Source organism: Phaseolus vulgaris, chromosome 3, assembly GCF_000499845.2.
Source record: "Phaseolus vulgaris cultivar G19833 chromosome 3, P. vulgaris v2.0, whole genome shotgun sequence".
NCBI classification, from domain to species: domain Eukaryota; kingdom Viridiplantae; phylum Streptophyta; class Magnoliopsida; order Fabales; family Fabaceae; genus Phaseolus; species Phaseolus vulgaris.
In genome coordinates, this window is record NC_023757.2 from 45401847 (window position 1) to 45416654 (window position 14808).

Genomic DNA, 14808 nt, shown 5'->3' on the forward strand with positions numbered 1-14808 from the left:
GCATAAATTATTGATTTCCGGATTGCTGAATCCGGAAGTCTAATTCTATTACGGATTCATGGATCTGGAATGTTTTTTTCTTAAATTACGGATTTTTGAATCCGGAATGCATATTTCTGTTACGGATTGGTGGATCCAGAATGTTTTTTTTGAATGATGCATATTTTGATTACAGATTGGTGGATCCGAAATTTTACCGAAAGTGTCAATCCAAAATTTTTCCGGATTCAATAATCCATAATGCAAAAAAATAAATATAGTTCAAGTGCATTTTAGGGTTTTTAAAGAATAATAGGGATAATTTGATCTTTGCATAACATTGTGGGGGTGCAGGAAGAAACTGCCATATTTGAGTACTTTACTTCTTTGATCATTTTTACAAAATTGTTTTATCATGGAATTTTTTTTTAAAAATTAAACTTATTCTCTAGACTCAATTTCCAAGGGACTAACTTTGAAAATTGAAATGCCCTGCTTGAAGGTGAAGGAGAACTTTGCCCAACATCTCTTCTTCATGTACTTGTCTTCTTCACAAACAAACCCTTTTCCTTTTGAATCAAATTCTTCGAAAAGTGAGTTTCTATTTTGGTTGTGGGTTTCCAATCAACATATCAACTTGAGAACCCTACTTTGAAATTTTCCAAACTTCATGCTATTTGTAGAAGAAAAAAATGGAATTGAGAAACTTTGATGCAGTAATGTTCTTCCCCAAGACCACGGAAACTGAAGCCATCAATCCTTTTTTCTGCAATTTATCGTCAGGCAAGCTGGGAATGCAAAACCAGTTGAAGATGAGGAAGAACACAATTAGTTGGTATGAATTGGGAAAAATGGTAGCTAGGATTGGAAGCTTCAAAGGAATATTGCATTTGAATACATCAAGATGTTTCCTACATTACATCCAACAACCTAGGCGGCGAGCCAAACAACAACGTGGTAAGTTTGTTCAATTTTCATTTTTTTTACCTTCTGAAATTTAAAATAAAATAAAATTGAGGAATGAAATTGGTGCCACCTGACTTAAGGGGAGTCTGCTTTATGGTGTGAGTTTTGTTGATATTCTCGGTTCTGTTTTTCATCAGACAATGTTAATAATATGTTGGGAGTTTTGTTGAACTTCTTTGTTCTGTCTTTCATCAAACAAAGGTATTAGGAAATATTCTGCTTTTGACTAGAATGAGAGCATGAACATAATATATAAGGGATAACTCTCATCTCACAAGTTTTAGGGTTAAACACAATTTCTGAAAAGAGCCACTTATCATATTAGCCATCTAAAAAGCTAGCAGTGCTGGCTGTGAGGAGGTACATGGGGAAAATTCAACCCCTAGAAGAGATAGAGCTTGAATTGTATATAAGTGGATATAACTTTGACCTCAAACAAATTTTGTATGATTGAAATAGTCCTAAACTCAAATTCTATGATTAATAATGTTAGGACAATTTTCTTTCATTTCGGAACGATCTTTTGGAGAATCTATAAAGCAACACAACATCTCCATACGAGATGTACTAATGCAAGAATTAAATGTGGTTTGTTCAAATTCTTTTCTTGGACTCACAGTTGAAAGTTCTATGGAGTAAATTAGTCCTAGGACATAATTTAAAGTATTAATATCTAATTATTTATGGTTGACTTGAAGCGATATATAGTTTTTTTAGTCATTTGATCATTTCACAATTCTCTCTTCTATCTATCCCTTTCACTCTTTCCACAATGAAAACAACATGGATTCCTATTTTCCTAATGCAATCAATCTATTGTCTTACCTGTCAATTATTACTAAACCAATTTTCAATGATATAATCAAAACAAGTAGTAGTTTCATAGATTGTTTGAAAGGTTGATCTTGGAGGCTACATAGATTATTGAACTACTAGGCAATGTTTTTGTAGTTCTTTTACTTTCAATCTCTAGCTACTTTGAGCTCCTAGATATGCTAGAAGATATGACTAAACTTATATGAAGAGGATGTGGCTTAAAGGAATTCCTCTATTTCCTACATCAATAAATAATTTTTTTGCCACATTCTAAAAAGTTTAACAGATGTTCCCTTTTTCTAATCAAATCTTAATTTGTGTTAGTAGGAATTACATCTAAGTTAGAGTATGTACCAAAAAAGGGTGTCTAAGAAAGTAGTTCCTCTATTTCCTATCCTTTATATCAAATAATAACTTTTAAGAGATAAAAATGCATCAAAGATTAAAAGAAGGGCCACATTTAATCAAATTGCAAGTGATGTTACTTTGGTTGGATTTTATCCAATGAAATGGTAAAACTTAGCATAAGTTTTAGAATACTTAACTGCAAGTTTCCATTGTGCATCAAGTTGTAAGGGCGTTTTACAATTTTTAGAAGCCAATCTAACTTTGTAAGGAAAAGCTATGCAACAAAACAAAATATTCTTTGTACATGGCATAATTGGTTATAAAAAGTTACTTAATTTTCTTCTCTAATCCAGGGCAATGAAAATACATCTTATAGCATATCTGCAAGCGGCAGCTTAGTTAGCGATTGTTTAGACAATAAATGTGTGAAACGCATTTGACAAGTGTCAAGTCAGCAAAGGCGAGGACCACATCATCCCGGTTGGCATTTTGACATTATTAAGTTTTTTTGTCATTTTGACATTATTAAGTTTTTTTAGCTGCTTTAAAATACTATTTTCTTTTGTTGTATTTCTTAAGAAGTAGACTTTAAACCTAACTCAATCTCTAGCAGGTGGTATGATAGGCCCAACAAACTCTCGCCAGGATAGACTTTAAATGATTTTGATACCATGTTAAGAAGTGAACTTTAAGCCTAACTCAACTTCATAAAACCAGCTTATAAGGTGAGGTTTGCACCCACTTATAAGAATTAAATATCCTAATCTCTAGTCGATGTGGGATCTCCAACAACATTTTTACCTGTCAATTTAATTGCAGTTATTCTAGAGAAATTCAATTTAACCATTGAGTGGAAGCCCTCTTCAACATAAAGATACTGTAGGTTTATCCTTGCCTGGTACAATTATCTTCGATTTCGCATTTTAGTCACTGGCTTTCAGACAATTTGGCATTGCTGTCTAGGTTTCAGACCAATTTCGCATAGCTGTCTCTGGCTTTCAGACCAATTTTGCATTGTGATCACAGGTTTTCAGATCAATTTCACATTGAAGTCATTGACTTACTGCGCAGTTTGAATTATTCAGTGTCTCTAATTCTTGCTTCCATTATGATTTCCGATTTTCCTAATGTAGTGTCCTTCGGTATCAATTCTCCTATTTTTGTTAGAAAATGTAGCTTGAATTCTTTTATCGACTTCAGATATTCACTGTATTTTTGTTATTTCAAGTTGTGCGAATATTTCATAGATTTATATACCGTTTTCTACTGCAGTGATCACCTGCGGCGCGTACTTAGTGAATCTATAAAAATTATCGCATCAATAATTTAGGGCTGATTTCCATACCAAAATTGAAGGTATGTTTTCTCCTTTATGGCAATTTATCCTCTTATAAATTTATGCAATCGTTGAGATTTGTGGAATATAATTACCACTTTGCATGTTTGGCAAAATGTTTAGATCTCCTTGATTGAGGTGTGGTGAATGACAACTTATGCATTCTTGTTTTATCTGATTGATGTTCAAATGGTGAATGACGAGTTATGCATGCTTGTTTTGTCTGATTGATGTTCCAATGTTAATATCTGTTTTGGTATAGATTTTACCATCTAACCTATTTTGTGAAGTCTAGATCCTCAAAATATGCAAAAAAATGGTTTTTGGATGTCTTTTTTGTACCAATAATATGTCCTGAAATGTAAATAGTATCCATTAATTTTCTTTAAAAGATTAATTTGCCTGATACATCTCCATTACTCCATGGATACCACTCCAATAATCTATGTCTACGACTCATAACACAGTTCTGTAACTACTATTGTTTTTTAATTGTTCTATGCAAACCTAATAGTGTCACTGATTGATAACAAATAACACTTCCAAACGATGAGGTAGGACTTATCCTTCTTAGATTCTATCTACCAATCAACAAATTGTTTATTTTTACTTTATAGATCCAAAACTTCTTTTTGACATCACTAATGTTTTTTATGACATCTGAACCTGAGTGGGGATATTGTATATTTTTTATGACATGTTCATAGTTAAAAAAGTATATTTTGATATGAGCAGGGGAAATATATGGAAGAATGCTTACTTGTTTTGACCAAGTTTTTTTGTGAATTGCAATCTTCATCTATTGACTATTGATATATTTAATTAATGAGCAATCAATAATGTGAAGGCCTCTTTAAAAGTATTATGCTCTTATGTTAGATATATTTAAATTTTTTATCGAAATATTTGTTGTATCGATTTTTTAGAAAAAAATCTTAATATCCCCATATCCATTTTGCAAACATACTGTAACTTCCTAGAACCTTTTTGATTTTCAGATTTTCAAGCTTCTATTAATTAAAGTGGACCTATCATGTGTGTTGGGTATTGGATTTTCTTCTCTCGTTAGCATTTTGTCCCCTATTGAGTTTTTTTACTTCTTCAGTTCATAAACCTTTTACTCTTTGATGTAAATTTTTAAAATCACTGGAAGAAAGAACAAATGGTCATTGGTTGCTGTTAATTATTATAGTGAGCTGAGATGGAAGTTTCGGTACAACAAATATGGATATCTTTTGATTGTTGATTTTCTCACTCCTGATAAATCCACCAGTAAGGTATGTTGATGATAGTGGATATCCCATGAGACTAGAAAAAATTAACTAGATTGGAAATGCATGAAACAACTTGATCTGCTTACAATTTTTGTTCAATATGCCATTGTCACTAATCCTGGTCCTAAACTTGGTATGAAGAAGCAGATTATGTGTTCAAGCTGCAATGTATCAATGACAATACGGAGAGAATAATATTTGTTGTTTACCCCATGATTATGATGAATGAACATTTTGGTCCTTCTGTCAATGTTCAATTTTCACTGTTTCTGTGCAGATTCCACTTAACATTCTTTGTAAAGTTTTTACTTTTTATAGATGAGTATACTACAAATAATTACATATTTCATCATATATAATTTTATGATGTAAATTTTCTGTTTTATTAGCGTAGAAATGAAACATATTTCAGTTATACTGGCTTGTTAGAATGAAGTCCCTTTTTAAGTTTTGTATGTCTGTTACATATATTTTTGCGCCTTAAGTTGATATTATGGAACCATAACTATCATTGAATAGAACCAACAACCGAATACCTTCCCCAAATAATAATGCAAAATGTGTCGGCTCAAGTGATCTTAAAACTGACTTATACAACTATGATAATTCTAGGGTCTTCTTTACAAGCTCAACAACAAGAAGAAACATGTCATCATGCTCTCCAATAGAGTTAGAGACTAAAATGTCACAATCAAGTATGGATTTGATTGCAATAGGTGGACAGGATGGTGGAAATACAATATCATACTCTCAAAGAGCAATGGAAGTTGAAACAGTGGACGTTGCTGTGAATTTGAATGCAAGTCATGGACAGGGTGGTGGACAAGGTGAAATCACAACATTAGGCAATCCAAGTGCAATGGAAACTAAAATGACTGTCTCAAATGAGGAATTCACTGCTGGAAACACAACATTAAGCACTCCAAGAGCAATGGACACTGTGAATGTTGAGTCAAGTGAAGGCTTGAGTGCAAGACATGGACAGGGTTGTGGACAAGATGAAACCATAAGATTTGGCACTCCAAGAGAAATGGAGACCCAAATGATAGTCTCAAGTGAGGATTTGACTGTTGGAAAGACCTCACTAAGCACTCCAAGAGCAATAGAGATGGTAAGGGTTGAGTCAAGTGGGGATATGATTGCTGGAAAGGCAACATCATGCACCACTCCAAGAGCAATGGAGATGGAATTGGTGGATGCAGGTGGAGATTCAATTGCAGAACAAAAGCAGGATCACGGACAAGGCAACAAGACAAAACTCAGCATTTCAAGGGAAATAGAGACAGAAACAGTGGTCTTTAGGGCTGATTTGATGGCAACGCCTAAACAAATCTTTGGAAAAGGTGGAACATCAGGCACTCCAAGAGCAGTGAAGAATAAAATGGCAGAGACAAGCATGGAGCCAATTGCTAGATTCCAAAGGCTTTGTGGACGAGGTGTAAGAGAAAAAGGTCCATCATCACCTGAAGGAAAAGCAACAAACAAGAAAAGAGATTCACCTTTTCCTGAAAGAGCAAGGTCAGCTAAACGAGGTGCAAGAAGAGGCATGCAGGGTACATGGAACCATCCTACTCAGAAGAGGGCAAGAATAAGAGAAGAAAACAAGGAAATTTGTGATCCCAGACCAAGCTCAATGATGGAAGAAGGTTGGCCATCACCTGAAAGACAAGCAGCAAACAACAAAAGAGGTTCACCTTTGCTTGAAAGAGTTAGGTCATGTAAACGAGGCACAAAAAGGGGCATGCAGGGTACATCAAGCCAACCTAGTCAGAAGAGGGTAAGACTAGTAGAACAAAACAAAGAAGTTAGTAATCCTGGACCAAGCTCAATAATGGAAAATGGTCCATCATCACTTGAAAGACAAGCAGCAAACAAGAAAAGAGGTTCACCTTCATCTGAAAGAGTAAGGTCATGTAAGAAAAGCACTTGTTTTTTATGGTTGATAGACTCTAGGATTATTAAGAAAGATGAACGAGTAAGCTATAAGAGTGCCACAATGAAAAAGGCATTAGCAGGAAGGATTACTAGGGGTGGAATTCTCTGCAGCTGTTGCCAGGAGGAGATATCAATGTGGACCTTTGAAAAGCATGCTGGAAGTGATCTTAGACAGCCCTATAAACATATTTACATTCACAGAAAACATAAATCCCTCCGAAAATGCCTGATTGAAGCTTGGCAACATGCCCGGGAACAAAAGCGTCGGCGCATGTTTTTGTATGTGCCGAAAGAAACTGATGCAGACCAAAATGATGATATTTGTTCAGTCTGTGGTGATGGGGGAGACTTAATCTGTTGTGACAAGTGTCCTTCCACATATCATCTATCTTGCCTGAATATAGAGGTAATCAAATTATTTTTACTTTCCTTTCTGAAAAGGATCTGTTCATATTACATAGAAACAATCCTTCAGGTGTAGATATATTTGATGCTCTACATAAAATTGTGAATACTTTCCTTTTAAACTGCAGACGGTACCCCAAAATGATTGGTTTTGTCCATACTGTGTATGCAAACACTGTGGGCTGGTTGTGAACCTGGTTGTTGATAAAAAAGAATACTATGAGAAAAAAGAAGGCTTCGAGTGCTCCCAATGTGACAAGAAGTGTAAAATTTCTTGAGATCCATTTAGCTTTGTTTACTTTTATTTCATTTTCGGTTGAGAGTGGGTTGCTTTCCGATTGAGCATTTAGTTTGTTAAAACCCCCTCAATGCATGTTTTCACATTTGTAGATCATTGGGAGTGCTTTGAAAAATCTGAAAAAGAATCCTCAAGACAAACTCCAGACTTTAACCCTTCAAGATCATATTGTGGGCAAGGTTGCCAACGGGTACATATTCTTTCTTTTTGATTTGTGCATGAAAAATCAAATTCCGGAGGTTTGTGTTTTCCATCGCATTTAGAATTTTCATTATGTTTTGTTAAAGATACATGAGAAAATGGGAGTATATCTCGGAATCCGAAATGATTATTCGGCAAAATACTCTTGGAGGGTTATCCGCGTAATGGAGACATACAAGAAGAATTCTGCAGATATGAATCTATTCTTAGAAAACAATTCAAGGGTTGCTGTTTCTTGGATGTTAATGAATGAAGCTTTTAAGACAATAACTGACAGGAAAACGGGCATCAATGTGGTTCGAAGTATAGTTTACAGCTGCAAGTAAGCTCATAGATTGAATTATTCCTTATTGTTGTAGGAATTAGTTTTCTCCATCTTAAGGCATGCAACTCGTTACTTTTCGTGTTCTTGTTATTTTGTTCATTCAGCACTTTCTAATTGCTTCTAATATTACTACTTTTTGTATAAGTAGTCAGGCATTAACAATTCAACCTTTTGATCCACTGTTGCAATTACTATTCAGGTCAAACTTAAACAGGATTGATTTTAACCGTTTTTATATGTTTGTTCTGGAGGAAGATGATGCGATCATTGCTGCAGCTTCTATAAGGTATTTTTTTTATGTCCATTAGTGATCTTTTTTTTTCGACTTTTTTCAGTTATTGGGTTTGGGAATGCTCTTTGCGTTTGACATAAAAAAACTCTTGTCGTTTTGCGAAAGTGTGTGGGAGAGCCATTATTTATCCTTGCATGGTTGTTTCGAATTCAAGCCCATAATCAACCAGTCAGTCACAGGCACAACTTTAGTGTCGTACCAGGGTTCACCCTGTGCCTTCGCCATGTATTTATAACTTTTTGTGTTCACAAAGATTGACATTCATATTTTTATTGAATTTTTACTTCACGACTATAGATTTCACGGGACAAGGATTGCAGAAATGCCATTTATTGTAACAGAAAGGGCATACAGGGGCCAAGGAGTTTGCCAGGAATTAATGAGGGTGATTGAATCGGTAAGTGATTACCAATATCATTAAATTTCTTGTTATATATCCATTCAATCATGTGGTAGAGATTAGACTAAGATCTTTAAACAACTCATTTCCTATAATTGTTATTCATAGAAACATTATATATGCCTAGACAATTTATAATGGTATATGGTCGTCACTTCCCATTCCAGTTCCTATGCAATGTTAAAGTCGAGAATTTGATAATTCCATCTGCTGTGGAGACTTGTGATATGTGGAAGCGCAAGTACAACTTTACTGAGGTGAGTGAAGAGCTGAAGAAAGAAATATCCTCCTATAATATTGTGATGTTCCCTTGTGCTGTAAGACTGTACAAGGACTTGTCAGCAAGCATAGCAGGTGAATCTCTCTCTCTCTCTCTCTTCCTTATTCTCCTTCTCTCCTGTGTTCCTAAATATTCACTTATATTCCCATTTTGCAGACATTAAGAATGATCTGGAACCACAAACAGAGCATGCAGAGGTTACTACTAGACTTGAACATGGATCCTCACCAGGAAGATTAGAAGAAGTAAAAGAGTTGTAGGATCGTGGATGGCAAATTGTAGGTTCATACTCTGGCTGATTGAAAGAAACTTAAGGTCTTTAAATCTTGGAAAGTCCCTTCCAATATATTATTGGTGTGTATCGAGTGCTACCTGATATTCATTATTGAACCGGGATGTATTGATCCGGGAGTTCTCTATTTTTTTCTTTGGTTGGTAAATTAGACTTTTGTACTAATAAGGTAGATTTGTTTTATCCAAACATTATTTATCAAAGCAAGCAATGTATGTGACTCTAATACTATAGTATCGGTTTAGTAAAATCAGTGATAGTTGGCATTGAAGTTCGTTGAATTCTACACTGAGCACAAGGGAAATGCAAGCAAAATGAATAAAAATGAACCAAGAAACAAACAATCCATGTTCTCTAGTAAGCTTCGTTTTTTATGTCCAATCATTTTGATAATTTGATTTGATTAGTCTTTAACATCATCAAAGATAAAGATAGGGTGATTGGAAGGAAATTAACTATTTGTTCATCACATCATCATCTTCCTCAAATTAATTAATTAAAATTACAAACAAAAAATTAGGAAGAAAAAGGACCTCAGAAAAAAGTTACGACATCATAACCAAGAACAAAATCATCCAAACTGTTAACCACCTATTTTTATCCAATTGCGAGGTATTTTACCCGTTCTGGTTAAAGATCAAATCCATGATTGAATGGTCATATTCTAATAGGGCAAATTCTTTTACACCCAATATTTTTGAAGCTGCACTCAATACAATTTTAAATTTTTAAAAATGCCCTTTATTCCGAAAATAAAAATTTGGAATTGAAAATAATATATTCCAAAAAAATAGATTTGAAAAAGATTAAGTGTTTTGGAAATAAAAATCCAAAAACATCAAAATCCCATTCCAGATAAAAAAAATCCAAAATTGAAAATAGGCTTTTTCTTCCTGCACCCCTACATTTTTCTTCCTGTACCCCCACAATTTTTTAAATCCTGAAACTGGCCTTAATCTTTTATTTGAAAAACGACACCGTTGTTACTGGAAATAGGGATCTATGACTGTGCTATAGATTCATCAATCCGGAACTGAATATATTTTTTTTCTGGATGAAGGGGTGTTCTAGAAGCAATTTTTGCATAAATTATTGATTTCCGGATTGCTGAATCTGGAAGCTTAATTCTGTTACGAATTCGTGGATCCATAATGCTTTTTTTTTGAATTATGGATTTCTGAATCCGAAATGCATATTTCTGTTACGGATTGATGAATCCAGAATACTTTTTTTAATGTGAAATGCATATTTTGAATTACGGATTGGTGGATCCGAAATTTTACCGGAAGTGTCAATTCGAAATTTTTCCGGATTCCATAATCCATAAGGCAAAAAATAAATGCAGTTCAAGTGCATTTTAAGGTTTTTAAAAAATAATTGGGGCAATTTGGTCTTTGCATAACATTGTGGGGGTGCAGGAAGAAAAATGTAGGGGTGCAGGAAGAAACTGCCTTGAAAATAATACATTATGAAAAAAGTAGATTCAGAAGTAATTATTGTGTTCCGAAAATAAAAATCCAGAAAGAAAAATCAAAAGCCCATCCTGAATAAGAAAATTTGTAATACCAAAAAATCGTTATGGAAAAAAATCTAGAAACATTTTCCAAAAAGAGGGTTCAGAATGTATTTTTATATGTACCCCATTTTTAAGGGTATTTTCGTCCTTTCCACTGATATTGGATTGGATCGGACAATGAATAGATTCAAAGTCTACCTGGCTGGATCAATTGGAGCCCTCCATATCCAGAATGCAATGCTCATCAATTGGTCTGACCTAGTTTTAAAGCTACGGTTACAATTATGACTTTTTTTTCATAAATAATACATTTTTTAAAAAAGAAATCCCAAAATGGATATATGAGAACTTTATTTCCTCAAATAGCACCGATCACTCTTCACTGTGAGAATTCGGTCTTCGGGAATCCAAATTTTTTCAATTGCAAAATTTCAGTTTTCCTCACTCTTCACTTAAAAAAGGCAAACCACCAAATTTCGGCTCGGCTTCTTCTCTTCTTCTCCCTGTATTCTTACGTTTTTCTTATTGTACTCCACAATTTTCTTAATTCCGAAAGTGACCTTGATCTTTTATTTGAAAAGGACACCGTGGTTATTGAAAATTGGGATATGGGAGTGTGTTATGGATTCATGAATCCGGAACTAAATCATTTTTTTTTCGGATGAGGGGGTGTTTTGCAAGCAAATTTTATATAAATTATTGATTTTTGGATTGCTGAATCCAGAAGCCTAATTTTGTTATGAATTGGTGGATCAATTTTTTTTTTTATTATGGATTTATGAATCCAGAATGTTTTTTTTGAATGATGAACTTTTGAATGTGAAATGCATATTTTGAATTACAAATTGGTGGATCCAAAATTTTACCGGAAGTGCTAATCTGAATTTTTTCCAGATTTCATAATCCAGAATAAAAATAAATAAATACAGTTCAAGTACATTTTAGAGTTTTTAAAAAGTAATAAGAATAATTTAGTCTTTGCATTACATTGTGGGATGTAGGAAGAAAAATGTAAGGGTGCAGGAAGAAAAGGCTCCCTGCGGTTTCAGATGTTGGAAACCCAAAAGAGTGCTTCTTCCTGCACCTCCATCCCTTCTTCAGCCACCCCCATAGTAAACGTGCTTTTACTATTATACCCCTCAGTAAAATAATATTAAAAATGTAAAACTAAACCTAATTTTACCCACCCACTTTACTATCTCTGGTTCCTTTATCAGCAGCAGAAGGGTGCGGCGGCACCCACCCCTCCATTCACGTTCTTTTTCTTCAAACAGCGGCACCCACCCCTCCCATTCACGTTCTTTTTCTTCAAACGCCCAGCAGCCTCCATTCTCGTCCAGCAGCCTCCATTGTAACTCCAAGCATTGAGCCTCTTCATCCAAGGTTAGTTCCAGATTTTTTTTAAAGGAATTGTATTAAAGCATGCACTGTTTTTTGTTCCGCATCACAGAAATCTCTAAAATCCGGTAGTGTAGTTAGGTTCCGTATTCAAGTAATCCGGTAGTGTTTTTCAATTGTTCCAAATCCGGTAGTCTATTTTGAATAGTTCCGGATTACATAGGTTTCGGATTATATAATCCGGTAGTGATTAATTAGTTATATAATCCGGTATGTATTTTTTAATTGTTGGTTCCGGATTAGACAATCCGGTATGTGTTTTTTAATTGTTGCTTCCGCATTAGATAATCCGGTATGTGTTTTTTAATTGTTGGTTTCGGATTAGATAATCCGGTATGTGTTTTTTAATTGTTGGTTTCGGATTAGATAATCCGGTATGTGTTTTTTAATTGTTGGTTTCGGATTAGATAATCCGGTAGTATTAATTTTAGGCTAATCCGGTAATGACTTTTTTTGGAGTTTCACTTATGCAATCTTGTTTAGTTTATTTTGTTTTCAGTTGAAAAACTTTTTTTTAGATTATGTGCCATGGTTCACCTATGACAGATATGGCTAAAACAAGAGGTGGTGGATCTCAAGGTCATGATCGAACAAGACCAACGGCATCTGTCCGTAGAAGAGATCGAGGTGTTGTGGAGGAAAGAATTGGTGATGTTAATATTGATAATGACAATCAACAAGAATTACATGATGATAGGCAAATGGACCAGGGAGAAGGGTTTCCTGGAGGACCTTCTGATATGTCTTTGCTGGTAAATTTTGCTGACCATGTTGCTGTTAAGCTTTGGGATGGTGAGGTAAGAACAAAAAAACCTTCAATTAAATTGTTTTTGTTAATTATTGTTTAAATTGATTTAATTATATTAAATATATACAAATTTTGTATTAGGATCGGGGAGAACTTAAATTGGTATCCCACGGTAGGAAATTATGTAAATTTGGGATGCCTCATGCTGAGATTGAAGTTCTTATACAAAATTATGGATTATTTAGTCTGTGCAATATAAGCTATGAGGTGGGGGACAGGGGGTTGATTTCAGCCTTTGTTGAAAGGTGGCATGCTGAGACAAACTCCTTCCACCTTCCTATAGGTGAGATGACCATCACACTTGATGATGTGTCATCTCTTTTACACCTCCCCATTTTGGGTCAATTCCCTACGTATGTGCCCTTAGAGTACAACGGAGCTGCAACTATTTTAACTGAGTTATTAGGGGTGGAGGAGACTCGTGGGAAGGCTGAAATGAGGCAGTGTCGAGGCGTCAACGTACGATTGAGTTGGCTTCGAGATATATATGCGGAATGTTGCGCTCAAGAGGCTTGGGAGTGTGCTGCTAGAGCTTACTTGTTGCATGTGGTTGGATGCACTATTTTTGCAGATAAAAGTGCCACATATGTATCTGTTTCGTACTTGTTGTTATTCAACAATCTTCGTATGTGCGGTGGATACGCATGGGGAGCAGCAGCACTTACACATGTATATGAGCAGTTGAAGGATGTCTCCTACTTTAACACAAAGCAGTTGGGCAGTTATGTGACACTTGTTCAGGTATGAAACCATACAAATAATTAGCAATCACATGTTACAATCCATAATTTTTTGTATTAAATATTTTATAATTAATATAATGGAATTACGCAGGCATGGATTTATGAGCACTTCTCGGGCATGGGAAGAAGGGATATTAATCCCTCATATGACGAGGTACATCCACGGGTAGCACGATACATTGTTGCCCATCAGATTTGTGCGGTTGGTGATGTGCGGGTGCAGTTGGATGGGCTCACACACGATGACGTCATCTGGACTCCATATGAGGACCACAGATTGAGCAGGCCATTTGAGACCATTTATTTATTCTCGGGTCACCTACGATTGGGCAGCTTATCACAGAGACATATGCCCGAGCGTGTGTTGCGCCAATTTGGCTACGAGCAGAGCATTCCACCATCACCGATGCCGACTGAGAGTCCTGGTGCACATGTCATTGATCAAAGGTGGTTGCAATTTGATCACTACTTGGTGACAGGTTTAACAGCTGCTTCTAGTCCATCTGCATGTGTTCCTGAGTACATGTCTTGGTTCAGGACGGTGTCACACCCATACATTCGCAGAGGTGAGCTTGGAGATCGACCCAGTGTTGTACCACGTCGTCACCTTCGTAGTCCAAATGCTGAGCAGGCAGGTCTCTCGTCTCAAGATGAGCGTGCACATTCGGTAAGTTTTTTTTTATTGTTATGTGATTAAACAATATATTTGAGAAGTTTAATTTATTTTGAATTTGGTGCAGGGTATATTTAGGCGCATTGTTAGTATTCTCCAACGCATGATAGATTGTCGTCAGGTCACTAAAGGCACTGACGCATATGAGAGTACAGAGGCAGCACTGCATTTAGCCCAAAGCGTGACAGATGATGGGGCGGTGTACACTAGACGATCACGTAATGTTCGTGGACGTCGTTGATATTTTGTTTTATTACATGATTGTAATAATAATAACTTTGTATGTGTACAATATGGTTTAATTAATTTATGTTGTAGTGTTTGCTATTTTATTTTTATCTGACATAAACACCAATTCATTATGAATCAGAAATGAAGTAATAAATTATAAATCAAAAGTTAAGTAATAAATTATGAATAAGAACCTCACATTATAAATTATGTCTACATCAATCGTCTCCAAGGTTCACATATGTCGGACTAATACTAATTAATTGGGTAAAAGATTGCATCCTACCAACGT

At 35.2% G+C, this 14808-nt stretch overlaps 2 protein-coding genes across 4 annotated transcripts; both read left to right on the plus strand.

The window, feature by feature from the left end:
- Positions 1–435: 435 nt before the first annotated feature.
- LOC137808115 (uncharacterized) lies at positions 436–9418 on the plus strand. 3 transcript variants are annotated; one of them, XM_068609069.1, is made up of 12 exons: positions 446–572; positions 663–936; positions 2463–2589; positions 3382–3465; positions 5332–7060; positions 7188–7323; positions 7450–7547; positions 7645–7880; positions 8083–8169; positions 8473–8572; positions 8743–8929; positions 9012–9418. In XM_068609069.1, exons 5-12 carry the CDS (start codon positions 5366–5368, stop codon positions 9113–9115), a joined length of 2643 nt encoding a protein of 880 aa, XP_068465170.1. In that variant the 5' UTR covers positions 446–572; positions 663–936; positions 2463–2589; positions 3382–3465; positions 5332–5365; the 3' UTR covers positions 9116–9418. The 3 variants fall into 3 exon arrangements, with proteins under 3 accessions (XP_068465171.1, XP_068465169.1, XP_068465170.1); XM_068609068.1 differs by having other exon boundaries at positions 443–936; XM_068609070.1 differs by lacking the exon at positions 2463–2589 and having other exon boundaries at positions 436–936.
- Positions 9419–12609: 3191 nt separating this feature from the next.
- LOC137805668 (protein MAINTENANCE OF MERISTEMS-like) lies at positions 12610–14526 on the plus strand. Its single transcript, XM_068605608.1, has 4 exons — positions 12610–12858; positions 12951–13610; positions 13704–14279; positions 14353–14526. Exons 1-4 carry the CDS (start codon positions 12610–12612, stop codon positions 14524–14526), a joined length of 1659 nt encoding a protein of 552 aa, XP_068461709.1.
- The last annotated feature ends 282 nt before the right edge of the window (positions 14527–14808 follow it).

Excerpts from the sequence above, each read along its gene's own strand:
- LOC137805668 (XM_068605608.1), top strand. The coding sequence starts at position 12,610 with ATGGCTAAAACAAGAGGTGGTGGATCTCAAGGTCATGATCGAACAAGA. Across the intron at positions 13,611-13,703 it reads GTTATGTGACACTTGTTCAG|GCATGGATTTATGAGCACTT; the intron begins GTATGAAACCAT and ends GGAATTACGCAG. Across the intron at positions 14,280-14,352 it reads AAGATGAGCGTGCACATTCG|GGTATATTTAGGCGCATTGT; the intron begins GTAAGTTTTTTT and ends AATTTGGTGCAG.
- LOC137808115 (XM_068609070.1), top strand. The coding sequence starts at position 5,366 with ATGTCATCATGCTCTCCAATAGAGTTAGAGACTAAAATGTCACAATCA. Across the intron at positions 7,881-8,082 it reads AGTATAGTTTACAGCTGCAA|GTCAAACTTAAACAGGATTG; the intron begins GTAAGCTCATAG and ends ATTACTATTCAG. Across the intron at positions 8,573-8,742 it reads TAATGAGGGTGATTGAATCG|TTCCTATGCAATGTTAAAGT; the intron begins GTAAGTGATTAC and ends TTCCCATTCCAG.